The sequence below is a fragment of the Brachyhypopomus gauderio genome, unplaced genomic scaffold, assembly GCF_052324685.1.
Source record: "Brachyhypopomus gauderio isolate BG-103 unplaced genomic scaffold, BGAUD_0.2 sc73, whole genome shotgun sequence".
NCBI lineage: Eukaryota > Metazoa > Chordata > Actinopteri > Gymnotiformes > Hypopomidae > Brachyhypopomus > Brachyhypopomus gauderio.
Genome location: NW_027506894.1, coordinates 111,294 through 133,005, shown reverse-complemented (window position 1 = coordinate 133,005; position 21,712 = coordinate 111,294). Strand labels below are relative to the sequence as shown.

The 21,712-nt window shown below is 41.7% G+C and overlaps 2 protein-coding genes across 2 annotated transcripts; both read right to left on the bottom strand.

Moving 5' to 3' along the window:
• Positions 1-2,979: 2,979 nt before the first annotated feature.
• On the bottom strand, positions 2,980-9,339 carry LOC143491253 (E3 ubiquitin-protein ligase TRIM35-like). The gene is made up of 8 exons (XM_076990095.1): positions 9,221-9,339; positions 8,533-8,614; positions 7,912-8,391; positions 7,487-7,582; positions 7,146-7,376; positions 6,834-6,856; positions 6,417-6,535; positions 2,980-3,550 (listed from the first exon to the last, which is right to left on the bottom strand). Exons 3-8 carry the CDS (start codon positions 8,314-8,316, stop codon positions 2,994-2,996), a joined length of 1,431 nt encoding a protein of 476 aa, XP_076846210.1. The 5' UTR covers positions 8,317-8,391; positions 8,533-8,614; positions 9,221-9,339; the 3' UTR covers positions 2,980-2,993.
• Positions 9,340-14,770: 5,431 nt separating this feature from the next.
• LOC143491278 (C-type mannose receptor 2-like) lies at positions 14,771-16,512 on the bottom strand. Its single transcript, XM_076990127.1, has 4 exons — positions 16,212-16,512; positions 15,749-16,108; positions 15,363-15,533; positions 14,771-15,272 (listed from the first exon to the last, which is right to left on the bottom strand). The coding sequence occupies exons 1-4, from the start codon at positions 16,510-16,512 to the stop codon at positions 14,908-14,910; spliced, it is 1,197 nt and encodes a 398-aa protein (XP_076846242.1). The 3' UTR covers positions 14,771-14,907.
• Between the last annotated feature and the right edge of the window lie 5,200 nt (positions 16,513-21,712).

The window sequence follows — 21,712 nt, the reverse complement described above, 5'->3', positions numbered from 1 at the left end:
GAAAGCTCTCCACACGGTGTCCGGAGACAGCCTCAGCGCCTGGTCACCAGGAGGAGGGTTGGATTTTTGGACAGGTGCATTGTTGAGTATTTCAAATCGTGTGAAGAATCCGTTCAGGTCGTTTAACAGAGAGATGGTGCTGTCACAGGTCTGTGGAGGGGGTTTGTAGCCTGTGATGGTCTGAATTCCCTGCCAAAGATTCCGTGTGTCTCTGCTGTCACTGAAGCATTGAGAAATCCTCTTGGAGTACTGCCTCTTCGCTTTCCTGATGCCACGGGACAAGTTGGCCCTAGCTGTCTTCAGGCCTTCCTGGTCTCCTGCTGTGAAGGCAGCATTTCTGGCCTTCAGGAGCCTGTGGACCTCTGCTGTCAGCCATGGCTTCTGACTAGCACGAACAGTGATGGTCTTGAGGTCAGTCACATCATCGAAATACGACGTAAATGATACGACTGGCATAAAAACAAATAAAAAGCACATAAAAATAAAACTCACCAGACGCACCGACGGATGCAATAGGGAAGAGAATCCCAATTTTTTTTTATTTTCAAAATAAAACATCACTCAGACACTGATCGATAAAAAAAACAATTCTGTGTGTCCCAGGACCAAATGACCCACCGACCGTTACCGGTCCAAGGCCCGGTGGGTGGTGACCGCTGCTCAAGAGGACCACGAATCAGAGAGGAGAACCCATCTGCTGGTGAACACTGGGAAATCAGCTAATCATAAATAAAAAGACCCCCCCCCCCCCCCCGTGTTACAGCCCCCACTGTGTTACACCAACCACTGTGTTACACCTCCCCCTGAATATCAGTTATTTTATGGGCTACTGGTATTTAGCATGTGGATACCCATAGAACTGAATGTGTGGCAGGCTATTCTTAGCTGTCTACATGGGTGATTTGTGTTAACATTAAACTCCTGTTCCTTATACCTTCATGTGACCCAGTAGTATGGTTTATCCCATCCTGGATAGTATGCCACATACTACTATGAGGACCAGTATGCACTATACAGTATATACTGAGTGCAGTATGCAGTATACAGTATGTCATTTCGAACATAGCTTTGGTCTGCTGAACATTATTAACATAATGGTAAGAGATATTGGTCAGTACCAGTATCAGTTCCACATTCTTACATATATTCACAAACTGTGAACTCCACTCTATCAATCTCTCTGACAATTCAGGCATTAAAAATGTCATGACAAACTTGTTTAAAACAATAAAACGGCATCATGTGGATAGGTAATGTTAGGATACTAATATAAAAAAAACATGTATTGAAATATTCTAATATACACTGCTCAAAAAATAAAGGGAACATTTTAACAACACAATGTAACTCCAAATTAATCATACTTCTGTGAGACCAACTTGTTAATTTAGGAAGCAACACTGATTGTGAATAAATTTTACCTGCTGTTGTGCAAATGGAACTGAATACAGGTAGAAATGAGAGGCAAATAGCAAGACACCCCCTATAAAGGAGGTTCTGCAGGTGGTGACCACAGACCTTTTCTCTGTTCTCATCCTTTCTGGCTGATGTTTTGGTCACTTTGGCATTTTGTCAGTTCTCTCACCATAGAGGTAGCATGATGTGGTGTCTACAATCCACAGAAGTTGCTCAAGTAGTGCAGCTCATCCAGGATGGCACATCAATGTGAGCTGTGGCAAGAAGGTTTGCTGTGTCTGTCAGCACAGTGTCCAGAGCATGGAGCAGATACCGGTAGACATGGAGGGGGCCGTAGGAGGGCAACAACCCAGCAGCAGGACCACTAACTCCTCCTTTGTGTAAGGAGGAACAGGAGGAGCAATGCCAGAGCCCTGCAAAATGACCTCCAGCAGGCCACCAATATCCATGTTTTTGCTCAAACTGTCAGGAAGACTCCATGAGGGTTGTATGAGGGCCTGACGTCCACAAGTGGAGCTTGTGCTTACAGCCCAACACCATGCAGGGTGATTGGCATTTGACAGAGAACACCAAGATTGGCAGATTCACCATTGGTGCCCTGTGCTCTTCACAGATGAGAGCAGGTTCACACTGAGCACATGATAGAGTCTGGAGACGCTGTAGAGAACATTCTGCTGTCTGCAACATCCTCCAGCATGACCGGATTGGCAGTGGGTCAGTAACGATGTGGGGAGGCATTTCTTTGGAGGGCCACACAGACCTCCATGTGCTAGCCAGAGGTACCCTGACTACCATTAGGTACCAGGATGAGATCCTCAGACTCATTGTGAGACCATATGCTGGTGCAGTGGGCCCTGGGTTCCTTCTGATGCATGACAATGCTAGGTCTCATGTGGCTGAAGTGTGTCAGCAGTTCCTGCATGATGAAGGCATTGATGTTATGGACTGACCTGCCCGTTCCCCAGACCTGAATCCAATCGAGCACGTCTGGTACATCATCCACCAACGCCACGTTGCACCACAGACTGTCCAGGAGGTGACTGGTGCTTTAATCCAGGTCTGGGAGGAGATTCCTCAGCAGAACATCCACCATCTCATCAGGAGCATGTCCAGGTGTTGTAGGGAGGTCATACAGGCACGTGGAGGCCACACACACTACTGAGACTCATTTGAACTTGTCTAGAGGAATTTCCACTGACGCTGAATCAGTCATTTGATTTTCCACTTTGACATTGAGTATACCAAATACAGACCTCCATGGGATAATAATACTGATTTACATTGATTATTTTATGTTATTTTGTTCTCAACATATTCCACTATTAATTGAGATCTAGGATGTTATTTTAGTGTTCCCTTAACTCTCTTGAGCAGTGTGTGTGTGTGTGTAATATATATGTATATACATATATACACACACACACATACATATATACACACACACACATACATATACACACACACACATATATATATATATATATATATATATATATATATATATATATATACACACACACACACACACACACACACACACACACACACACACACATACATACATATATACACAAACACTAACTTTGCTGTTCCACTGTTACTGATATCTTTGCTGGTAAAATCCTCATAGGGGAGGAACTTTCATTATCGAAGTAATTGTAATTATAGAATAAAGGGAAAACAGTGTGAGTAAAAGTGTGTGTTATAGTGCACAGGTGTGAACTGGTTAGAAAATCAGTGAATGTCACTTTCCCCCTGTCCCAGTCCAGCTGAACTCTGACCCTCTGCAGTTCCTCTGTAGGTGTGAAGTAGTGATCTGTCTGTCCTGGGCAGCGTATCCAGTAAGTGCCCGGATTGTAGCCCAGACTCCACACTGAATCCCAGATACTCTCTCCCTTTCTACATTCAGACTCTCTAATTACACCCAGTGCCCATGAATGACTGTCTCCAACATCAACATCCCAGCAGTGTGTCCCTGACTTAAAGCCCTCAGAGCCCAGGACACACGCACACTCATCAAATCTCTCTGGATTATCAGGAAGCAGTAATTGCTGTGATCTGCATTCTACAGTAGTGAGATCATCAGACAGGTGGAGGTTTGGATGTGCAGTGTTGGGGTCCAGAGTAACAGGGTCTGAGGAGAGAGAACAGAATGAATCATCATGTTCTTCATGTGTTTATGTGATGAGGTCACATCTACAGACTGCAGGCCCTTTACTCTGAGTGAAATGCTGCAGTAGGTTGATAAGAGGGAAGTGATGGTGATGTTGTGTGTTCACCACACACCCCTGCAGTACTTGTGTGCTTGTTGTTTTGACACTTGAAATTGTGTCTGTTTTATTCATTAATATATTTCTACATGTCTTGGATTCATTATTTGAGTATCACATGTGACACTTAACTAGTGCAGTGTTACTGTTACACTGATTGTCACACTGCATGTATTATTAGCAATGTTGCCAATAATGCGGTTATGGTAACGGTGTCATTTTGTCAGTAACAGGATAATATAATTAATTACTTTTCCTGTCGTTACAACGCCATTGACGTTACTGGTCATTAAAAGTGGTGCGTTACTATATATTGACATACTAACAGTAATCCGTGCGGACCGCTGCCCAGGCTAGTGAAGAGTAACATATCTCGATAGATCACAGTTCTCGGTGTAACACCTGTTTAACTTAACAAGTCAGTAAGCGATTGGCTAAAGCAGCATTATGGTAGCCAATCAGAGCCAGTGTTTTTACACTCGTGCCAAAGCACACCAGTGACACACAACACAAACGGAGAAGAGGCAGAAATGGCGAGTCAGGAGCAAGCCGAAGAAAAATGAGCATTTTCAAGGTGGCGATATAAACATTATTTAAGAAAATACTTGAAATTCCTGAATGTCTACCAGAATGGGTATTTGATTTATTGAATTAAGAATAGAGGTTTTATTGTTAAGTTTACTTCGGTTGTGAACAAACCAGTTGTCTCAGGTTGAGAGAATTTAATTTAATTTGATAGATGTAAATGCACTTTATATAGTGTAACTGTTTTACTTTTGCTTATTTTATTTTTTCAAAGATTTAGGATTTTAAAGGATTTTATCCTGCACTGGTCTGTGGATGTGCAATAAATATCAAAAGTTAAAACACCTTCATGATCTACTCATTTCAAATGACTGTGAAAACTGCTTTTTCAAAAAATCCTTATTCATTGGCATATAACATTTTTTTAACTGTAATGCAAATAGTTCATTTCCCTGGTAACGAGTTACTTTTATTATAAAGTAATTCAGTTACTAACTCGGTTACTTTTTTGAACAAGTAGTGAGTAACCAATTACTTTTTTACAGTAACGTTCCCAACACTGATTATTAGTGTCTGTGTACTGAAGTGTGTGTGTCCCCTCATTAGTGGGTAGATACCGTTACAGTTCCCCCACTAAAGGGCGCTACTCCCAGAGTAACTAACACCAGTGGTGTAGGAGACAAAACATAAGGACCTTCTTTGCATTGTGTGTAAATGTGTTGTTGATTAACTTTTTTATGAAGAGGTGCATATGTGTATATATTGCTGTTTAATATAGTATTAAGATGCCAGAGGTGATGTAAATATATGTAAATATAAATGTCAACAGTCTCCATTTGTTTATGTGAAGAAATTAGGTCACTGTCTCTTTAAGAGCAAAGTGGAGACGGGGCGGGAAGCTCATGTTGACTTTAGGGGAGAAGTGAGTATTTGAGAATACTGGTAGCAACACAGTTTTCTTACCGTGTTTAGCGTTACGATTTGTGCTGCACCATATATTTGGAACGACCTAACCATGGTTTGAAAGTTTTGTTTTAAGTTTATTTCATCGCATGTACAGCCTGGAATAAACAACCGTTTTGTTTTGTTCATCACAGAGCTTTGGGGAAGTTTCCTTTACGTATCGGAATAACGCAGACACGAGTAAAGAAAGTTGCTTCATTCACCACTTGAGGGGGTGGGACAAAAACTCAAAGGACAACACTGGGACAGATACAAAGATGGAGACAGGGCCAAAGACAGAGTCAAACACAGAAACAAAGGCGGTGACAGGGACGCAGACAGGGACAAATACAAAGACGGTGACAGGGATACAGAAAAGAAAATACACAGACACAAAGATGATGACAGGGAGACAGACAGAGACAGACACAGAGACAAGGCAGAGTCCCAGCTGACACGCTTGGTCCCTCAGGGATGGAGATTCATGGAGCTCAGACTCAGGGTACCGGTCTTCCTATAGACCCCTAGTATCTTCATTATTTACAGGATGGAGGAGGAGGCAGGATGGAGGAGCAGGTGGAGGTGGGGATGTCCCAGGGAGAGTGGGTGGTGTGTAGAGGTGGAGAGAGTGGGTGGTGTAGAGGTGGAGAGTGGGTGGTGTAGAGGTGGAGAGTGGGTGGTGTGTAGAGGTGGAGAGTGGGTGGTGTGTAGAGGTGGAGAGTGGGTGGTGTGTAGAGTGGGTGGCATGTAGAGGTGGAGAGTGGGTGGTGTGTAGAGTGGGTGGCATGTAGAGGTGGAGAGTGGGTGGTGTGTAGAGGTGGAGAGTGGGTGGTGTGTAGAGGTGGAGAGTGGGTGGTGTGTAGAGGTGGAGAGTGGGTGGTGTAGAGGTGGAGAGTGGGTGGTGTGGAGAGTGGGTGGCGTGTAGAGGTGGAGAGTGGGTGGCGTGTAGAGGTGGAGAGTGGGTGGCGTGTAGAGGTGGAGAGTGGGTGGCGTGTAGAGGTGGAGAGTGGGTGGCGTGTAGAGGTGGAGAGTGGGTGGCGTGTAGAGGTGGAGAGAGGGTGGTGTAGATCTCCTCATGGACTGACTGACTCTCTCCTCAGACCAGCAGTCAACTGGTCGTCCCCCTCACTGTTTATACTAATACAGCCTTTAATACTGGAATAGTTCATGTACCAAACACACAATGTTAATGTTTCTCTCTCTATAGAGTTCTAATTGTGAGAACAGAATTACTCTAATTAATCAAAGAACACCAAAACTCACAGTACTGGAGAATCTTCTGCATTCTCTCCCAGACTCTGAACTTCAGGTTGGAAAGATGTTTTGCTACATTGATCAGAGCTCCTGACACCATCTCATGTTCCTTTGGGGTGTGATCAACACTGGAAATGTATAAAGATATTATATTATTAAATATAATAGATTATTTTTTATCTTATTCAAAGTATTTAACGTTAAAAGTAACATGTGAAATATCCTTAATTAAATCCATCAATATGTCTTAGAAATGTTTGCACATTGTCAATATCAATATATATTTTTTATTTCTAAATACCTTCTTCATATATCATATTTCTGAAATAACACAGACCACATACTGAAGATCTGAATGTATCAGAATAATTTCACAAACACAATGTGTAACAATATGGAGATCAAACAGAAATAATGATCACTTACAATTTCAATGTGGACGACACATTCTGAGAAGGAAACAGGGACATTTTCTTTATACGAGGGTCAAATATGCCTTTTCATTATGTGATAATAAAATTAATGTGTCTAAAGACCCTTACACACACACAAAAACAAACGTCAAAACATTTTACTTTTTTGTGTGCATTTGTGTGTGTGTGTGTGAGAGAGAGAGAGAGAGAGAGAGTTAGTGAAAGATGGTGGTCAGAGTGATTTATTTTCTTTTTCTTCTACATTGGTGTATTTAACATGTTTTGAGCGTATGTCTAAGTGAGAGACAGACTGAGTGATTCTTACTAGTATGAACGATATGTTCTCAGCTTCCATCTCCTTCTCTGTGTATTTGATTTGATCTGAAAGAGATGCTATTTCTCCACTCATCTTCATAATCTTCCTCCACATCATGTGGCTCTTCTGCTCCTCTTCCTCCTTCAATGCAGCTATTCTTGCTGCTTCTTCATCTCTTAGAAACTGGTGGATCTTCTCAAACTCCTCCTTTATCTGCCTCTCTGTGTGCTCGGCCTGATACTGGAATGGGAGATGATGAGGAAATATAAACTGTCCAAATGTGTGTGTTTCATTATGGTGTACGTGGACAGTGATCACAGCACCATTCTGAACTCAGAGTGACCTTTCACCTTAATGTGTGCTGCTGTTTTCTCACAGACTTGTTTATCTTCCTCCAAGACCTTCAGATGCTGTTGTAGAGACTCCAGTGTGGTCTTGAATTTGTTCTGTAAATATGGGTTTAGTAGAGGACAGTGTGAGTCTTACAGGATTCATCACTGTATCTGTATAGGAGATTACAACGACTGAACACAATGGCGTGATTACTGATTCCTTTTCATCCTTTTAATATAAAATGGAGATGTTTGATATATCGTAGCAGATTGTATATCAATATTTTTATCTATATTAAGTTTCACGGCGAATGAAGGTCTGATTTAGTTGTCTGAAATCTCATCATCTGACTCATTTAATCTAACCTGTCTAACATATATTTCAAGATAATTGTAAACATTGGAAAAACATTACAGTTAAAGCATTAGTGCACATTTCATACCTTAAAGTGACACACAGCTTCCTCTACTGGAAGGCAGTCATGAGTTTTATGTGCCTTTGAAATCTGACACACCACACACACAGGCTGTAGGTCCTCCAGACAGAAGAGTTTGCGTTTCTCATTGTGCAGACTGCAGAGCACCTCAGACCCTGCTGAAGATCTCTGACTCCTGCTCGCTAGAAAAGACTCACACAGGTTCTTTAGTGCAAGATTACAGGGAGGATCGTCTCTTGAAGATCTTCTCCTACAAACTGGACATTCTTGAGATCCCTTGGTTTCCCAGAACTGCTGCAGACAGGTTTTACACACACTGTGGCTACATGACAGTATAACAGGATCCCTGAAGATGTCACAGCACACAGGACATGAAAACTCTTCTTCTGACAGAGGGTTTATAGCAGCCATTTCCTCCAACAGCTGCTGTGCTGTTTCTCTGTAATGTCTCCTTCTGTACAAACTTCACTTTCACTTTTAGATCTTCTGTAATAAACACAGTAGCACAGGAGAGAATCAGTCACTGTAGTCCTTTATCCAGCTGAGGGAGTTTAGACTCCTTTCAGAAATAAGGCAGAAAGAAGTAAATACCAGAGTTAAGAGGTTCTCATAATATTTATAACTCACCTGAACACAGAATTAATAAAGACTAGTGTGTCACTCCAAGATTTACTTCTTCAAACAGGTAGGTGTGTACAGGGAGGAGGAGCTTTTGTAAAGAAATAAAGGAGTTGAAAAAGTATGAAGACACAGTTGTTCTTCCAATATTCAGCTGCACCCAACGACCAGCTTCAGCCATTGTGAGACCATGACTTACATGTAAAACATGGTCCACAATTGTTGCCCCTATTTCACTGTTTTGTCCCCTCAGCCTTACACCAGTCTCACCCCCTCTACACCACACACCACGTGACGCTTAGGCAAGCGCATAACACCCAGTCATTCGCGCATGCGCGCAGCTATCTGCCGGCATTTTTAAAACTTCAGCTGACCTACTGTGCGAGTATCACTGCATTTACACTCCAGTTTGCTGTCTCTGTTTACCCGGTTTAAGCATTCCACATCTCACCATTTGCCATAACATTGAATTCACATTTGTTACAGTATGCAGGGAGGCCTACCGCCATTTTGTAACATTTGTTTGTTTCTACTTCACCACTCACGTTTTCAATACGCGCCACCGTCCTAAACATTCATTCATCTGTTTACAAATTAGTATCTGTAACAGTAATAAACACACTTACACACAGGTCCGTTTTTGGAAGATTAATGGTTTTAGCGATCTTTACAAACACTACAGGTTCTGTAGACTCACCAGCACGCCAAACACTTTCTCTTCGGACGAAACCGATGGACTGGTCCACTAGTGTTGTGTCGTTCGCCAACGATTCGTTCAAATGAACGAAACATTTGAGTGAACGAACTGAATCGAATCACTTCCTCTGCTGATTCGTTCCTTTTTCAGTTCAGTAGTTGAGCTCAGCAGCGACCCTGCAGGCCGGCAGGGGAACTGCAGTGTGGTCTGTGAATCACCGAATCACCCGCGAATCTGGAGGCGGAGTAGTTTGCAGGAATTCTGCGAATGGTAATTACTTATCAAGTCATATCTCAAAGGAATTATCTCTCGGGTATAATCCCTCTTCGCCAGGGCTAGCTGTTAGACACATACATTATGTATGACTGTATGGCATTACAAAAGAATTAAGCAGAATGCAAGTTACGTATGTAAATGCATACCTTTGCGAGCGAAACTGAGATGATGGCATGGGCGGTGCTGTTATGAACACTTTATTCACAATAGCATTCACGAGCTATAAATTCGTCGGGACGCGGCTACACAGTTTGAGTGAAAACTCTGCTTGGGCGTTTGAACAGCAACACAGTTTGCTTGAAATTTGCCATGATCTCGGAGATATTTTATAAATTTGTGAAAAACAGTATTGCTTCTTACACGCCCGGTGATAACAACTGTTGATGACCAACTGTTCCCAACTAAAGCTCGCTGTCGTTTCACTCAGTACGTGGCCAATAAACCCGATACATTTGCGATTAAGTTCTGGGTGGCCGCTGATGTTGAAACAAAATATATGTTGAACGCCATTCCCTATCTAGGGAAAGATGAAAGCAGGTCGGCTGGTCAACGGATTCTTATACTTGAGAGTTTTGATAACTGGCACTTACACTTAACTCTGTGAGTAGGAGCAAATCTAAGAATTTTTCAGCACTTAAGTCCAAAATTCCACTCTAAGAAGTTTGATAAATACGGGCCCTGGTCATATGAAATACATTTTAATGATTTTTTAAGCGTATTCAATTTTTAAAACTATAGTTTTTTATTTCACATCAGAATATTTTGACGGCACCCTGGTTGAGAAACGCTGGTCTACATGTTGACCACCTATTCACATCCAGATTACAGTGTATCACACATGGACGTAGTTTTGATTTCATAAGTGGGGGGGACACAACCTGGGGTGGCGAACTGTTGAGCGGGGGGGGGTTGAATGAAAATTGTTGAGCGCTGTGAACAAAAATTGTTGAGCGGGGGGGGGAGCTCGGAGCTGCATGGTCCTAGTGCTAGATTTGTCGCTATTTGGATATTGTTTTTTTAACCGTTAAAAAGTGGGGGGGACATGACTTCGTCGCTACTTAAATATTTGGTTTTAACTGTAAAAACTGGGGGGGACCAAAACCGGCTTTTGAAAAAGTGGGGGGGACATGTCCCCCCCGTCCCCCCCCAAAACTACGTCCGTGGTATCACACACCTATAAAACTCCTTAATAAATGTGTATACCATCAGATGGGCTACATTCACTAATCACACACCTATAAAACTCCTTAATAAATGTGTATACCATCAGATGGGCTACATTCACTAATCACACACCTATAAAACTCCTTAATAAATGTGTATACCATCAGATGGGCTACATTCGCTAATCACACACCTATAAAACTCCTTAATAAATTCCCTAATAGTCCCTATACGTTGGCCAGAGAGTTTGATGTATCTAATGAGTTGGGATTATTCCTTGTGTACTATAAATCTTCATCAGTGTAGAAGTGGAAGACATCTGAACAGAAGACACCAGCCACAGACGTCACTGAGAGACGCACTTTAGACTTAAAACAAGAACTTACACTGAATATGCTCTGGTTGTGAGACAAGGAAAAATGTTCGGATAATTTATAGAATTTTTTAAGAAAAAAAGGATTTGACAGCTGAATTTAACCAGGTAAGATATGAAAGATGTACAAAATATGTAAGAAATAATGTCCGTGTGTTCGACGGGTTCATGTCTGATTTGCATGATGCAAATCCTCTGATGGCCCTCGGCCCCGTGACATTCTCTCTGTGAGCAGGTCTTGTTTCTTGGAGAAACATTTGCATATTATTTGCATATCATCAGTTTCCTCTTTCCCACTGGCTTCATTTTATCGCTTTGATACGTAATTAAATGCAAAACTCTTATCGCTCTCATCTTTTGAATAAAGGACACACATTAAGGATTGTGTTAACAGGAGCATTGAAAAATGTCTTCACTTCAGTTGAAAAACAGGTTAGGAATCACTCTTTTCCAGTGTTTTTGGTCTGTGTGATTCAGACAAATATTTGAATTTCTGTTAAAATGTCCATTAACAGTATTAATACAATACTTTGTTTCATCTCACAAAGTCATCTCACATACTTATTGTAATTGCAGAGTTCATACAAACTTCATTATATCAACAAAATTAACACAAGTTAAACAAAACATGCAGATATAGCATTTCATAAGAATAGGTGTGCTTGCAGCAGTAAAAGAACATTATACATTATTGAGGGCAGTAATGTCAATGAGTCTACTGGCAGTTTTGCATATTTAATATTATTGCTACAGTGAGGAAAATACGTATTTGAACAGCAGTAAGACACAAATAAATCATTAAAAAATTATACATTGTGATTTCCGGATACTTTTTTTAGATGATGTCTCTCACAGTGGAGATGCACCTAAGATGAAAATGTCAGACCCCTCCATGATTTCTAAGTGGGAGAACTTGCAAAGTCGCAGGGTGTTCAAATACTTATTTTCCTCACTGTTGTGATGGGCAGGGTGAGCGAAATAAAATGGAAGCGATCACGCCAAGTCTCAGGGAAAATGGATGGTTTAATTGAAATAGTGCGCAAACCAAAAACCCGTGACATGATCCCAATGAAGGATATAATGACCAGCGGTCAACTGGTATAAAGACAAGACATGTATAGACAAACAAACGACCCTCAGGTGAGACGGATCACAGGCTCTGCCCCCCCCGAGGGACGAACACAACAACAACAGGACAACTGCCGCTGTAGACGGAGGCGACCAGTAGGGGGCCCGTCGTTCCAATGACTTTTTTAAAGTCTGTCTGTGTTTTGAATCTGAAATGTATCTTTTTTTAAAGAAAGTGGTGGTTTACAGTTTTAAATGCTGAGACTATGCACATACTTTATCATTGTGAATACTTAAATTTAGAAGCTCACATGTGGAGTCACCTGATGAGGTTTTACATGTGTAAGTGCTGCTGATGTGATGTGGTGTTGGAGAAAAACGTTTTGGAGCTCCAGATGTGAAGATCCCTGGGTATCCGCATCTCCATTACAGCAAATGTAGTTTTCATTGAAATACTTCAGATTTACTTTTTTTTAACTTCAAATTTACTTTTAATTGTTAATTGTAACCTTTTCAAAGAACACAAAGCTTACATATAAAACAGTAGATTAAACAATATGCTAATGATAGAAGATAAAATGCTATTCAACATGGAATCCAGAACAGAAAGATATTAAAAACTGGAGTTGTGAAAACATGAGCTCAGAATATAGTGACACAGTGGCTGCGTTAGAAAAGCAAATGTACATAAGTATGTAGAGAACAAACGAAGCACCACTGTGTATCAAAGTTAGATCATCATAACTCTAACACTAACCCCTAACTCTAACACTAACCCCTAACCCTAACACTAACCCCTAACACTAACCCCTAACTCTAACACTAACCCCTAACTGTAACCCCTAACTCTAACACTAACCCCTAACTGTAACCCCTAACTCTAACACTAACCCCTAACTCTAACACTAATCCCTAACTCTAACACTAACCCCTAACTCTAACACTAACCCCTAACCCCTAACTCTAACACTAAACCCTAACACTAACCCCTAACTCTAACACTAACCCTAACCCCTAACTCTAACCCAAAACCCCTAACACTAACCCCTAACTCTAACACTAACCCTAACCCATAACACTAACCCCTAACACTAACCCTAACCCCTAACACTAACCCCTAACTCTAACCCTAACCCCTAACACTAACCCCTAACACTAACCCCTGTGCAGTGTCAATGCCAGATCATCATATTTAGGTCACATTACAATAAAAAACACGGGCCCTACAGTATGGACTCAGCAAGAGCACAGGTCAGTGCACCATTCACCGCTGTTATTAGTGACAGATACTGTGTGGTTCTTCAGACACCATGTCTGCTCTCTGCTGCACTGCTGTCTCTCTCCGACACACCATCATATCCACATTTTCTTTGGGAACTCTGTGTGATTTTGTCTGTTTCGGATTATTATCATGTGAGAATATTCCTCTTCTGAGAAGGATCTGGTGACTGGGAGTCATCTGGTCAGCCAGAATTTTCAAATATCCAGAGGAATTCATGGTATTCACCTTCAAATGTCCTCTTCCCAATACGTTCTGTGCTCATTCAGCCCCATATCATCCCACTCCCCGCTCTGGGCTTCTCTGTCAGGACCATGCAGGACTGTGCTTCTCTGTCAGGACCATGCAGGACTGTGCTTCTCTGTCAGGACCATGCGGGACTGTGCTGCTCTGTCAGGACCATGCAGGACTGTGCTTCTCTGTCAGGACCATTTGGGACTGTGCTTCTCTGTCAGGACCATTTGGGACTGTGCTTCTCTGTCAGGACCGTGCGGGACTGTGCTTCTCTGTCAGGACCATTTGGGACTGTGCTTCTCTGTCAGGACCATTTGGGACTGTGCTTCTCTGTCAGGACCGTGCGGGACTGTGCTTCTCTGTCAGGACCGTGCGGGACTGTGCTTCTCTTGCGGGACCATGCGGGACTGTGCTGCTCTGTCAGGACCGTGCGGGACTGTGCTTCTCTGTCAGGACCGTGCGGGACTGTGCTTCTCTTGCGGGACCATCCATTCCCTAAATTTAATCTTGCATATTTGTTGTGATGGGCAATGAAAGGTTTTTGTCTCGTATGCTGTCCACACAGATTGACTTTACACAATGTCCTTTGCCCTGTCTGAGCTGACACAGACACTGTGCTTCCACTGACAGCCCCACTGGCCTGTCTGTTTCCCAGAGCTAGACTGTGTAAGTAGCACGTTGTCTGTGGCATAATGTTTTGAGGACAGCCTACACAGTCACAGTTAGAGGATCTCTGGCTTGTTCAGTGATTACTGTTTCAACTGACATTCTAGGGACAGCTCTTCCTTTTCAGTCTTTGTGTTTTACAGTCTGATTTTTCAACACCTCCGGCAATTATTTCCCATGGAGCCTTGACGCACATAGACATGCAAACCTGACAACATTGTGCTGCTTAATAAACATTTTTATGCAGTTCAGCTAATTGGAAAACCAATGTACTCTGTTTTGTTTCAATACCAACATATGTTGTAAGGTGTGTGGCAGTCGTCAAAGGTGTATTTCCTTTTCCTAGACTGGGGCCAGTATTTTTAATGCAAGCTTTCTATATCATTTATTTTTAAATTGTACATAAGAGAAAAATCTCTGTTTGCAAACTTTGATATAATGCAATTATTAAGAAATTTTTTTAACAATTTGACTGTGATATTACGGGGTGTACTCACATCTGCTGTGTACTGTATTAAGCAGGGTGGGGTGGTTATTGCAGCACTGTAGATTATGAAACAAGTTGTAACGTGTGGTGTGTTGGCATGTGTGTGAAATATCCTGAATGATTGAAGAGCACCAGTCAGATCATTTCACTTCACATAAAACTCTGAGTTCATTCCTACAGTTCATGTCCATCCACATGTAGCCTTGATCTCTTGTTTCTATGGCGCCACACTGGTGAGACAGGGGAAGTTCTGGCTGTCTTCCTCCCTTCCAGTTGGTCCAAGATCCCACAACCATCCCATTGGACCAAATCCAGAACCCAAAGAGTCGGCTCTGTCTAAGCCCCACCCACACAGGCCCAGAGACGTTATTCCTTCTGAGTTCAGACTCCACTTCTTTCTGGTCGAGGTGAGACTCAATGCGCAGGAGACCAGACCTGTGACCTTCCTTACAGTAGTCCAGAGCTTTCTCCCAGATCATCCTGACCTCACTCACATGGATGGACGCTGACAGAGACACAAACACCAGAGACACTTCTTCATTCTACTGATCTAGACTGCAGAGAACATTTTAGTGTTGGTAACATCATGACTTACTGCTGTAGCACAGAGCAGATGCAGGATCATTACACGCTGATGGAGACCATTCATCCTTCATCAGTTTTACACAATCACATGGCTGAGGGACACAAGATCTCCAGTTCCTGTAGGTGGAGAGACCTCCATCAGCCCACTCCCAGCCTGAGCTGAGCATGGCTCTAATAACATCTGTAGAGGTCAAAGGTAAACACGGTTTATTTATGTTTATGCAATTGAAGTTATGAGGTTGATATGAATAAGGAATTTATCAATAGTTCCAGTCAGGTTGTTACCATATTTATAGCACATGAAATTAAAATTGATTCTTAAGTAAATCTTTGAATGTGATGATATCAATAATTACAGTTTGTAATATTGTTGAAACCTCTATAGTAAGTATTTACCTTGTTTATAACACATAAAATGATTTTTCTCTGTGCAGTTATTACAATCCCATGAACCATTAGCCATCATAGCAACACAACAGCTCCATGTCCCACACTGTTGTGTTGAGTTTCTGAATGTAACTGCATCACCATTAGACCATTTATAACTGGGCTGACTGTGGTACAGCCCAATCCAGGCAGTACTGGGATGCACCATCTCAGTCAGATTAGCCAGTACACTGTTGTCTTCCTCACTGTACACAGTGACAAGGTCGGTGTAGTTTCTTCTACAAGCTGTCTGAGCCTCAGACTGAGTCAGACTCTCATCCACAATGATGTGGAATGTTCTGAGACGACTTCCACCTGCAGCAGAAAAGACTGGAAAAGTTTCTCTTCTTAGTGACTCAGTGATGGGGTGATATTGGTCTGATATGAAACTGTCAGGAATGTTCTCCAGTGCTGTGGGCGTGTGTTGTGATACCTGTGGCATTACTGTGGTAGCACAGAGCAGGAAAACCAGTATTACAGGACACTGAGATCCATTTCCCTCTTTGCAGTTTTGTACAGTCTCCTGTTGTCTGAGGCTGATCAGTCCCCCAGTTCCTGTAGGTGGAGAGACCTCCATCAGCCCACTCCCAGTCATCACACAGCAGGCCGATCCAGAAGGGGGTGGTGCTGTTCTTCCCATTCAGATTCACCTCTTCATTTTGCTCCTGATCTCTGATGCTGATCAGATCAGTGTAGTTCTCCCTGCAGTATCTCTGGGCTTCATACCAGGACATTGGCTCAAGCACTAACTGATAACTGTGGCACGAATCTGCAGTGATTAAACAATTAACAAATCAATCCTTAATTATATGTTTAGACTTAAAGGTGATGACATCAATAATTATAGTATTTAATATGGTTGAAACCTCTATAGTAAGTATTTACCTTGTTTATAACACATAAAATTCTTTTTCTCTGTGCAGTTACCAGTCTCCCATGAACCCTCAGCCTTCATAGCAACACAGCAGCTCCATGTCCCACAGTCTTGTGTTGAGTCTCGGAATGTAACTGCATCACCATTAGACCATTTATATCTGGGCTGACTGTGGTACAGCCCAATCCAGGCAGCATATAATCCAGCCTCCTCAGTCAGATTAGCCAGTACACTGTTGTCTTCCTCACTGTACACAGTGACGAGGTCGGTGTAGTTTCTTCTACAAGCTGTCTGAGCCTCAGACTGAGTCAGATTCTCATATCCTGTGATGTTGAATGTTCTGAGACGACTTCCACCTGCAGCAGAAAAGATTGGAAAAGTTTCTCTTCTTAGTGACTCAGTGATGGGGTGATATTGGTCTGATATGAAACTGTCAGGAATGTTCTCCAGTGCTGTGGGCGTGTGTTGTGATGTGGCACTACTGTGGTAGCACAGATCAGATTCAACATTATTACATGGCACTGAGTAACAGTAATGAGGCTATAGGGGTAGATGTGAAGGACTGGGGTAGATGTGACAGGGCAGATGTAATGGGGTAGATGTAGCAGGGTAGATGTGATGGGGTAGATGTGAAGGGCTGGGGTAGATGTAGCAGGGTAGACGTGATGGGGTAAATGTGAAGGGTATTAACATTTCCTCTGTCCTTTCCATCTGAAAGATGTTCAACCCCAGAAGACTTTGGTGGACAGATGAATTTGGGAGTCGAACAGGGGGGTGAACTGGAGGGTGAATAGGGGGGTGAACAGGGTGAACAGGGGGGTGAACTGGGGGGTGAATAGGGGGGTGAACAGGGTGAACAGGGGTGCACATAACCTTCAGCTCAGCTGAACAGGAAACACACAGCATGTGACTTGTATGGTACACATGGAGCAGTTCACATGAGAGGAGAATTATGTTGGGTATTTTTTAGTATGTTTGATATTTCTTGTTTGTAAGTGGTGCCATGTGCTCAATCAGGTTTTTAAATAAAGCTTACAGTGTAAAGTTTTATATTACATTGACATTTTTAAATAGCACAGTGTAAAGTTTTATATTACTCAATCCTACCACTCAAAGAAATATTTATAAAATAGTAGATACATGAAGAAAAACAAGTCTCGCTTTTCAGTGAATGAAATAAATCTATCTCTTAAAATCTCTTATTGTAAGTTTGGCAGGATTGATCCTCACCATTGGTGGAAGTAGTGGGTTGTGAGAAAGTAGAAACCAAATATGACAAGAGGAAGCAAAAATCTTATTAGTCTAAATTCACTACATTATTTACGTGTCACATCTAGCTCCGCCCACATCTGTCAGTCTTGTTTGTGTCTCCAGTTTAGCTCCTCCTATCTGTCAGTCATGTCTCTGTTTTTGCTCCTTGTGTCTCGTTCTGTCTGTCTTGTTTGTACCTCTAGTGTTGAGTCTCGTGGGTCGGTGTATGAATCTTGGTGAGGTCTGTGTAGGTCATTTATCACTGCTCAAGGTTATGATCTCATTGTTCTACGTTCTGGTTTCTGAATTTCTGTGTGTACCTGGTTTAGTCTGGTTGTATGTCTAGTGTGTTTAGTTGGTCTATGTGCATCCCTTCTGTAGAGTATCTGCCTTGTTCACATCATCTGTCTGTGTTCACTGTGTGTGTTAAGGTATATTCTGGTAGTTCTGTCTTCATCTTATAGTCTTGGTGTTAGTCCTATAAGTCTGTTTGTCATGCCTCGCTGTCGTCATGCCCACCGTGTTGTCATGGTGAGTTCAAAAGAGGTTGATAATGTTGACAGTGTCCTTCCTGTAAATAAACCCTCAATCACACTTGTGTCCGCCGCCTCTCAGTACGACTTAACAGCATGGTCTTTACATTTATTTATTTATTGCTACTTAAATATTCAGTTTCAGCTTTCAATATGTTGACATGTAACTGGTTAAACATAAATTCTTCTCATAAGTAAAAGGCAACTGTCACGGAGCAGCTCCAGACCCCTCCTTTTGGGCGTGTGTTTTTATGTCATCTGCGTCTGGTTATGACCGTATATGTATCTCCGTGGGGTTGTGTGTGAGCGTGTTCATCCGTCTCACCTGTGTCTCGTCTCGTGATCAGTGTGTAACAGTGATCAGTGTATAGTTCTGACTGTTACAACTGGGGATTGTGTACTTCATCTATTTAATGTGCGTTCGCACAATGTCTCGTGATCGTCTTTGTCTAAAGCTTGTGCCTGTGTGTGTGTGTTTTAATGTTAAGAGTGCTGTGTGCACTACTCGCGCTGGACTCCACCGTCTTCGTTAATTAAAAGTGTGTTTTCACCACAACGTGTCTCGTCGTGCCTCTTCCCCACGTTACAGCAACATTAATATTAATATAACATTTATGTTAATGAACTGTAAAACATACACTGGAACCTGAAAACAATTGGTGTCCAGACCACTTTGACATTGTGAAAATAATTTTTTCCACCAGATAAAAATTTGAATAATCAAATATGCGTAATAATCACAAATTCATACTGAATATGTTCAGAGCAAACAGGTGTTTTGAGCCTAGTGATTATTAGTGAATATTTACCCAACAGTAGAGAGAGGAGCACAGAGATGGTTTCCATGGTAATTCCATAAACTCACACTAGTGCTGAGTTGGAGTCCTGAGTGCTGAAATATCAGAGGGGCTGTAGTGATCTAATCTGCAGACATACACACCAGACACTCTATGTGTTCACTCTGATTACAAACATTTAACATGTAAAAAAAAAACATTGCAAATACAGCAAAAACAGATAGCAGTAAATAAAAAATGGTTAAATAAATTTCTGGTTAATAACTGATGAACTACATAAAAGAATTAGTAAACTAAGGACACAGTCTTACCTGATGAGGTGTTTATTGTTGAATGGAGAAGAATTTTCAAATCCCCAACAGCTCTCATCGTGGTGACATCACATGATGAGGTGTGATGTCACCAGCTCATATGCATATATGTCAAGATGTAAAAAAGGCTTTGAACTAGAGCTGCATTTGAGAATAAAGTAGAGAAAAAGTCTCATAAAGCCAATTACAGTAAAGCTGTACCAAGGCCAAAAGAGAAACCTCTATGGATGATCTAAGAATGTGCAAATGTACACACAGAGAAACCATTAGATATTGTGTAATATATCATATTTGTTACTGAGAGAGTAACACTAAAAGAACATTTAAATTAGTTAATATTTCAATCTAACCCTTTAGAAAGATCTGGGATTATTTGACTCAAAACCAAAAAAAGTGTAACTCGTATTTCCAAATGTGCTGTAATGTGTGTTCTGTGTGAGACACCCGTGTATCCTAGAGGAATCTTTACCCACCGTTCACTTTGTGTATCACCACTTCCTTATGTTCAGGAAACAATGCTTACAGACAAGATGTGGGACAGAAATGTAAAAGAAAAAATTTTTATTTATTATTCAGGACAATGATTTCAAAAACAAGTTTAATTTCACTGGAGGAAAGAAAGTAACTGTTCTGGGGATTGGGGTTGTGACATTTTACTATCTGGTTAATAAAGTCACTGTGAATAGTTTCCATGTGATACATAAAGAGGCTCAAATAGACAAATGTATGCAAACACACTGAAGCCACATATCAAAGGTGCTGCTTCTTCCTCGTTACTGTGATCAGGTCATGCAGTTGAGTGTCATTTCAACAGCTTCTTAGTGTCTGTGAAACCATCAGTTGCCACCAGGGGGCTGAGATGGCACTGAGAAGACAGAGACGCGTGCGAACCTTCCAAGAGAGGAAGAATGTTTTGGAAATGTTTGATGACTTTCAATTAATCAAACGATATAGACTGGACAGAGCAGGAATCATCATTGTCACTGACTTGGTGAGAGATGTCATCTAACCTTCAACTACACGCAGCAACGCCATCCCAGCTGAATTAAAAGTAGTGCTGATGCTTCGTTTTCTTGCTACAGGAAAATGCAGCAGTGTAGTGCTGATGATTTGGGACCATCCCAACCAACAATTAGCCGAGTCGTCATGCAAACAATTATGGCACTTACAGCGCCACACATTGTGACTCGTTTTATTGACTTTCCAACAACACCCCGTGTCATCCAACAGAAGCAAACCCAGTTTATGCAGATAGCTGGATTTCCAGGAGTTGTAGGTGCAATTGATGGCACTCACATAAAGATCATTGCTCCCAGCATTAATGAGGATGTTTATGTGAACAGAAAAGGTACCACAGCATCAACACTCAAGTTGTGTTTGATGCAGAATACAACATATTAGATGTTGTACCCAAATGGCCTGGGTCAATCCATGATGCTTGGATTTTCACTGAAAGCGGCCTGAACCAACTCTTTGAAACAGGACTTGTGCCACCTGGACATCATCTCTGACTTTGACTTCTGCCTTGTCAGTTATTGTATGTCATTTGGGAGTGAGTCCTCTGCCAGACGTCCTTCAGACGCTCACTCTTCCTCCGGTCATTCATGGCTGGAGGTGTTTGGAAACGCTGTCAGAGAGGGAGGGGCAGATGGAGAATCTGCGCTCAAGCCAGCAGGGTCAGGAGCACGAGCAGCTTCTTTATTACTGATGGATAATAAAGAAATATTTTATTTATTATTTATTAACTACGTAAATATACGGTTATTTCACAAAAATTATGACTGCAACATTATATATATAGATATATAGATATAATAATTATTATATCCCTCTTCCTCCGGCCATTCCTCCAGTCATGAATGACCGGAGGAAAAGTGGGCGTCTGAAGGAGGTCTGGCAGAGGACTCACTCCCAAATGACATACAATAACTGACGAGTCAGACGTCAAAGCTTAAAATTAAAGTATGAAAATCGCAGCATGAATATTACACTCTTGCACGAAAAAAATGAAAGGAAGAAAAAAAATTAAACCCATGCTTATCTTGATGCCTAATTATTGTGCATATTTGTGCATTGTGCATATTTATATATCTATAAAACTGAAATATGTACCTAAAATGATGGTTCAATCAATCAATCAATCAAATTTTATTTATATAGCGCTTTTT